Source organism: Elaeis guineensis, chromosome 1 (assembly GCF_000442705.2).
Source record: "Elaeis guineensis isolate ETL-2024a chromosome 1, EG11, whole genome shotgun sequence".
Lineage (NCBI taxonomy): Eukaryota > Viridiplantae > Streptophyta > Magnoliopsida > Arecales > Arecaceae > Elaeis > Elaeis guineensis.
In genome coordinates, this window is record NC_025993.2 from 168,660,532 (window position 1) to 168,668,399 (window position 7,868).

At 40.7% G+C, this 7,868-nt stretch overlaps 1 protein-coding gene across 1 annotated transcript; it reads right to left on the minus strand.

The window, feature by feature from the left end:
• Nucleotides 1-1,896: 1,896 nt before the first annotated feature.
• Nucleotides 1,897-3,312, minus strand: LOC105060206 (uncharacterized). The gene has a single exon (XM_010943814.4). The coding sequence runs from the start codon at nucleotides 3,167-3,169 to the stop codon at nucleotides 2,138-2,140; it is 1,032 nt and encodes a 343-aa protein (XP_010942116.1). The 5' UTR covers nucleotides 3,170-3,312; the 3' UTR covers nucleotides 1,897-2,137.
• Between the last annotated feature and the right edge of the window lie 4,556 nt (nucleotides 3,313-7,868).

Here is a 7,868-nt window from a genome sequence, read left to right on the forward strand (position 1 = left end):
GCACATACCATCCTTCCCCTATGGCTTGTTTTTAATATTTGCTGAAAAGAAATATGTGCTAGTTTCTTTACTTCCTTCTCACAAGTGAGGTTTTAATTACAGTGATACCAACCTATGTAAGTCCTGGTCTTCTTTCGCCCTACTCCCACCTCCCTATTGGCTTTTATTTTTTAGTTTCTTTTCTCCTGTTTCCCTCATCTTCTTGGCTCAACCATGATCTATATCAAAATTTAAACAGCTCCCAACATCACTGCAACAGTTCCTCAGCAGATATAAAAGGAGCATCATTAAGTCAACCAAGGGGTCGCCAGCTGAAGCCTTTTCAGCTCGAGCCCCATACAGCCAGAAAACTTCTTCAAATCATCATTAAACTCCCTTTGAACTGAATCTATCAGGGCTCCTTTATCCTGAAAAGCTGCTGTTGGACCTAGGAAACCCTGAATCCCCAGTCCTAAATCACCAACTCACTAGTTTTGACATGAAAATCATTCCAATATTTTCATCCATATGATGCAGAACCAGCAACTTGATCTTAAATCAAGGATACTTATCCATTGCTAGACTTACCCACAACAAGAGGCATTCAAATTACTAAGGATTCCAAAATTCTCTTGTGACCACTGCCATGGCTCTTGTGATGGCATTCGAGGTACTTTCTTGGTGATTGGTGGGAGTCTTCTAAGGATAGAGCAGTGCCTATTAGCTAGTTTCTTGCTCCTATAGGGCTTTCACTTGAACATCTTGCAGTTAGATTACTAGTCCAGTTGCTTAGTTTAACTATATAGTTCCAGCTCTTCATTCAATTTTTTCATCATCTCAGAAATATCTAATCCAGGTCTTTGGATTGCATAGAGCATTTTATTTTTATTCACAACATTCATTGCAAACAGAGCTGCTCAGGACTAATTTACAGTAATTAGTACAATTTGCATAAGAACATTCATTGTTTGTTAATAGAGCAAACATTTAGGGCTGTCCTACATCATATGTTGCAAGCATATAGTAAGTCCAATGTCTTTAAACTGAGAACACAAGAAGAAAGGGAAATCAGCAATCAAAACATTAGTAAAGACAAAGAAAGAGAGAGAAAGGAGAAGAAAGGGGATAACAGATATGTCATAGATTCCGTTGCTTTCAAATTGAGAACACGAATCTAGCATCTCTTAAAATAACCGAGTTGAGAATGGCTGCCCCTACAAATCAACCAGTGAACCACTAAAAAAATTATCAACTAATAGTATCCCTTGTGACATAAATCAGTAAATTTTATCATAAGGTAACCAAACCATGACTAACTATGCTACAAGACTGATGATGTCCATTCTACAATAACCCCATGCTTCATATTTGACCAGATTTAAATAGCCAAAGTAGGTAATGCAAACATGTATACATCAAGTTATGGATCAACATAGACAGATGTGAGTTAACTGCTCTATATGACTATATGAGAAATAATCTACCCAAGATCCTCAATTCAGAAGAAAATCACCAAGAAATTACATCTATGAGTACCTAACAAACTTGCCTTAAGAGATCAGCCTAATTGGCAACCTTTAAATTACTAAATCCATTCATATGTGCATGAACTTCTTCAATAGTTATGTGTGCAAACTTTGACATGATATTTGAGCATCACAATGAGTAGCCTATGTAAAACATATCAATAAAAATGAGGTGCTCAAGGTCAGCATCAAAGTGCATTTCTACACACCATAAACAAATGAACTTATGGTGGACTCATGCATGGTCGGGTCATTTACATAAGAAAATAATGTATAAAGTTTTCATATAAACTTCAGAATATATATCTTAAAAAGATAGAGAAAGAGAGAGAATAAAAAAGAAAAAAGAAAAGAAAAGAAAAGAAACCACAGCACACACAAACCACAAACAGAAGAAAGCAGCATAATAGTTAAATGCACTAAAACAATATTTATACAGCAAATTAGTAGTACCTCCATGTTCAGAACACAAAGGAGGACAAACTTGAGAAGGCAATCTACAAATGTTCTTCATAACACCTTCTTATGTAAAACAATGTATCAAACACCATACAGAATGACTAAGAAGCCAGTTAAAACAGAACGAAACAGTATAATCAAACAAAAGGCTACCATCATCACATGCTTCCTTGTCAGTTCCTCCCAAGCGGGAGTGACCTGCAAGTAAAAGTCTCCTTGAAATCAGATTTCTTCGATGACGTGAAGATAGATGCATATACTTCCTTTGTAGCATGAGCTGGCATCATATCCACTGCCTTGAATCTTTTGCCACCCCCATCCTTCTTCCCATTCTCCAAAATACCGTCAATGGCATGCTTCGTACCACTCAAGCATGCACCCACCTTCTTTTCCTTTCTCTCCTTCAGCCGCCCCCTCTCCTCCTCCATCCTCTCCCTCAGCACTGCGACTTCCTCTGCGCTTCCATTTACCACCATCTTATCCGCTTCCAAGAACTCTTTATGGCAGACCAGGCAAGCCGAAGACTTGACCTCTTTCAACGCCTTGATACTCAAAACATGGCCGCATCCACGAATCGCCAAAAACCCGTATTTCCCATTGAACTCTTGACCGGTGATCGGGCACTGGAACTTAGTCTCAGAATCGGCAGCGCCGGGAATCGGGGAGAGATGGATCGGGATCATATCCTTCAATCCCCGGATGTGGCCGAACTCCTTGGGAAGCTTCTTGTGGAGAAGAGCCTCGACGAGGGGTTCCTTGTTGAAGAGGTTGCCGAGTCGGTCGATCACGCATGGGGGAGCGAGAGGCTCAGCGGATAGGGCGCAGGTGGTCCACTTGGAGAGCCGGGTCTCGTTCGGATCCACCTTGTCGGGCTTCTTGGTGGCATACATGTTGAGGTAGCAGTCGCGGGACTCCGCACCGGTGGCGCCGCCATCGCCACCGCCGCCCCGTAGACGGAGGCGAAGAGTGAGGGTAGAGGAACCGGGGACGCCAGACTCGGCGAGGGAGGAGGAGTCGATAAGGGGCTTGCCGTTGAGAGAGAAGTAAAGGGAATCGAGGTTTAGGGTTTGGGAGAGGACGGATTGGGGGACGAAGGAGAGCTTGAGGCGGCGGAGGGTGAGATCGGAGGCAAGGGTTAGGGATCGGGAAGGAAGACCGAGGTCAGGGGATCGGACGAATACCCGCAGCTTCTTCTGGGATTCCATCTCCAGAGGTTTGTTCTTTCCCCTCCCGATCGGTGGAGATAGGTTTCAGAGGAGCTATTTATAGCAGCGGCCCGATCACTGAGACGGAGACCCACCTGCACCGCCAAGAAGTCGCCGTTGCTTTATATAAAAACAATTTCTTTAATTTGATAAATTGTACGTAATGGCTCCCATTCTGATAGGCAAGAATCAAGCCTAGGCTCACGGGTATACGCCTTAAAAAAGGAGTAGCCGTATAGACTCGGTAATCTGGTTAACAAGTCACCGATTTTAGGTGTAGTCTGGTCGACTTTATGATTGCAGTTAATTAATACTCGCATACTACATAAGCTGTACGGTATATAATGGCCGGAAGATAAAAGAGTGCTACGTGTTGATCGTTTGCTGCTCCATCATCTTCCTGCTCAATTGTCCGTAAAGGGGAGCAGGACACCTCTTACAGGTCAATTATAGATTAGAGGAGGGTTTCAAGTCTCTCGCACGTTCTTAGCCTTCTTCTCAAGGAAGATTTTTTCATTACCTCCCTTCTAGCACTGCTCCCATCTCTCCTCTCCTCTGTTTCTTTTCTCCTCTCGATAGTAGGCGAGGCATCTCTAAAAGCTCTGCCATTCTGCAGGATTCTCTTCCAGATGGGTAATAGCCGTGATCTTGTACTTCTTTCTCTTTCTTCCTTCTTTTCTTACTCTCTTGTTGCTGTTCTTGATTTCTTTATTATTCCATAGGAGAGTTTGGCTATGTTGTAAAAAAGAAAGCAGCTATTTCTAAGGACAAAGTAAATTTAAACCCTTAAAAAAACAAAAAGAGGGTAAGGCAATCTTGGATTTTTTTGCTGCTGTTTCGTGCAACAATGCATAATGCTTAAGGATTTAATTGTGAATCCAACTCTCCTCATCCTCTTCTCCTTCTTCACTTTTCTAATCATTATTTCTTTCAAGATTTTTAAGGTTCCATTAATTTCTTCTATATTTTTATTCTGACCACATATTCCTATGAATCTTAAAAGAATTCAGGGGTTATTTGGTTAGGGGGAACTGGGATCTAAAATCGAAATAGGAATGGATGATTTTTATTCTAAGTGTTTAGTTGAAATGAAGTAAAGTCTACTCCTATTCTGATTCCATGATAAAATAAAAATTACTCAACCTACCTAAAACTTAATCCTCATTTTTTCTTAAGGATTCAAATTTTTATAACGATTCTGATTCCGTTACGAATCAAATGCTTTGAGAAATTTAACGATTTCGATTCCGATTCTAATCTATTCTAAGTTTCATTCTAATTTCGATTTCGATTGCAAACCAAACACTCTCCTCATAGTATTACGGAGACATCCAAATTTCTCGATACTTACCCATCTACCTCTTTGGCTATCTACGGATGACTTCTTTGACCTCAGTCATTTACTAAGCTTGCATATTGACTATTTTTCGATGACTAATAAATTGAGGACTGTCAAACTCTATTGGAAAATTCCGTGTCATTTTTTTTATCCATGCGAATATGAGGTGTTCTATCCATCGTCATGAGCATGGTAACTATCCATGATGGTTATCCCATCATAAGTGCAATAACTATCTATATTATAAGCCCATTAATGCCATAATTTAAATCAGGAACTTCGGTGTAATAGCACATGAATCACTTTCTACATAAAGAGAGGAAGAGAGGATCCTCAAATAATTTTTTTTAAATAAAAATCCTCTCATTTATTTTTTCTATATTTACTATTCCATAAATTTTGACTAATTTAAGCATCAAAAAGTCCTCTATTTAACAATTTTGGATAACTAGACTTATAATTGCAGGTACTTTCTGTCGACCGCCAACTCGGCTATCATTCTAGACCTTACAGCAACCCATAAGCTTCAAAAAGCTGATGAAAGATTTTAGAGATAAATTGTGTTGACAGCAGCTAGGGTCCAAATCATTCACTTTCTTTCTTTTCTTTTTTATTTTGGTGGTTGAAAAATAAGATTATTCACTTGTAATTAAGTTGCAACATTATCTGAACTTTTATATATATATATATATATATATTGAAAGGAGAGTCCTGGGCTCTTCCAGCACGACGTGCGTCAATTTTCTAGCCTACCATGTGTCATAAATCCAAGAGGGATCCCGAGCTCTCTTTTTTTAGATCAAAAGTTTGAGAAGAATAAGTCAATAGATTTTGAGAAAGTTAAAAAAAAAAAAAGACATTTTCCTTGACTAGCACGGAAGAATTTGCTGGAGTTGGAGGAGAATTTTTGTTATCATCCGAGAATGGTCCCATCATAGTACACTCTGAGTTGACATCATATGATCCGAGGGGAGGAGAACCAAGTCGTCCTTGTTGGTGTTGATCGGAGCCATGTCAATGCCATGTCGGATCCCTATAAGAGATAGAAGGCATCGAGAGAGAAGAGGGAAAAATCATGTTGGTTTGAAAGAGACAGGAAGTCTCTTAATTAAGAGAGAGTGCTTGGCAAGTAAAAAAATTTGGGTGCATGCTTAAGTAGATGCAGGAGGATTTTGGAATGAGATCAGTGAATAAACGGAACAAACAGGAAGAGCTGTCTTTTCTATGCTTCTTCATCGGGCCGGTATATATAGGTGCAGAGGGAGACCGAGGGAGCAAGAATGTCTGAAAATCAGAAAGGAAGGTAAGAAAATAGTGCAATTTTCATTGATTTTGAGCTGTGCTATTTTATTTTCAATTTTTTTTAAAAAAATTATTTCTTTGCTATTTTATTAGGTCGTTGGAAAGAAAATCAACAGAACACAATAAGGTCAGTTTGGTAGTAACACTATTTTTTTAGTTTCGTTTATCATTTATTGTGAATTTTCATTGTCCCTATAAGTTTGGTATGTGTAGAATGTATTAGCTTTTGGATTTTTTTAGGACATCATATGAAGAACTTCATTCGGTTCCTCATCAGCAAAGTAGGGGGGTTGCTACTTTCCTTTGGGTAGCCTTCCATCTCTTAATTTTGAACATTATTTGAGAAGGGAGGGATGGACAATGGGTTGCTGCTAAAGTTTGACAGCCTTCCATAATGGCCATAGAAAGAAAGAAAAGAAATAGAATTGAAGAAAAAATAAGGCACGGTTGCTATTGCTATGCAGTAGCCTTCCCGTGCTCAAAAAAAAGGAAAGCACGGTTGCTAGTGCAGTGCGCTAGCTTTCCGATGTCTGAAAAAAGAAAGCACAGTTGCTGCTGCAGTACAGTAACCTTTCAGTGCCCCAAAAAAAAGAAAGCATGATTGCTACAGCAGTAGCCTTCCAGTTCCTAGAAAGTTGGGATTGGAATGTTAGGGATAGGTATAATGGATGATGGAAGGGAGTGAAATGGAGATAATCATATTGGAAGATCAGTAACAGATGGTTTGAATAAAACAGGAAAAAGAAATACAAGGAGGAAACATGTTTAGGTATTCAGATATTTGACTAAGGAGAGAAAAAAATAATGGTTAACTGGTCCGTTAATGGGTTTGTTAATGGATCGGCCATCAGGTTTGGGTTTGTGAGTTAGCGGATGTGGGTTGTGGGTTGTAGGTTGTCGGGTAGAGTTAAGTGAATTTGAGTTGTGGGTTGTCAGGCATGATTTTTTTGGGTTACGGGTTATCGGGTAATGGTGATGAGTTATCGGGTCATTGGGTCACGGCAGTTGGTTGGTTGGGTTGGGTTAGGTTGGATTTGGTGTGAGGGTCAGGATTTAGAATTGGGTTTGGGTTAGGGGTTGTATGAGGGTTAGATTTGTGAATAGGATTAGGATTAGAGTATGGTTAAGGTTTAGGGTTAGAGTTAGGGTTTCACAGGTGGCGGTGGTGGCAGAGGGAGGAAGGTTAGGATTAGGGTTTCACAGGTGATGGCGGCAGAGGAGGGAAGGGAGGAGGTAAGGTGGAAGGGAGAGGAAAAGCCCACGAATAAGATGAAATAGAGGAAATCCAAGGAAAAAAAGATTTAAGGTTAGAGTTGGGGTTTCACAGGAGGCGACGGCAGAGGAGGGAAGGTTACGGTTTCACAGGTGGCGGCGGTGGAGGAGAGAAGGAAGGAGGTAAGGAGGAAGGGAGAGGAAAAGCCCATGGGTAAGGTGGAATAAAGAAAATCCCAGAAAAAAAAAAGAAAAATCATAAATAATTAATGAAAAAAATAGATAGAAGAAGATGGATAGTGGTGAAAGGTATCGGTATGTCGATACCTCGCCTTGAAGATGCATAGAAAGGGAACATAGAAGGTATGCCTCACCTTAAAGATGCATGCCAATGCCTCGCCACTGCCGTCACTTGTGGTGGGATTCTGAGCATCGATGATCGACTGTTCGCCCTCGATGCCGGCACCACCCTACATTGGCCACTAGCAGTGGTGCTGCGCATCTCCGCCGTCCGTTTTGTAGTTGAGGACACAAACTTTCGGTCGAACCTCCATTGGGTTACTACGAAATGCATCCCCGATCGGAACCTGACTCCTTGCCACCTTCCTTTACCCCGTCTCCCTGCCAAAATGTGTCCCAACTCCTAAGGATGGAAGAAATCATCTATTTCCTATTGGGTCTAAGGGGTATGGGAGGAGATTCATTGAGAAAATGAGGGAGACCACCATCCAGTATAGAAATCCATCGAAAATATCCAAATCGTTGGAGACATTGAGAGGAGATCAAGCAAGGAATGGTTAGAGGAGAGAAGGGTGGAGTAGAGGGGCGGTTGGGAGAAAAAAATGG

Excerpts from the sequence above, each read along its gene's own strand:
- LOC105060206 (XM_010943814.4), bottom strand. The coding sequence starts at position 3,169 with ATGGAATCCCAGAAGAAGCTGCGGGTATTCGTCCGATCCCCTGACCTC.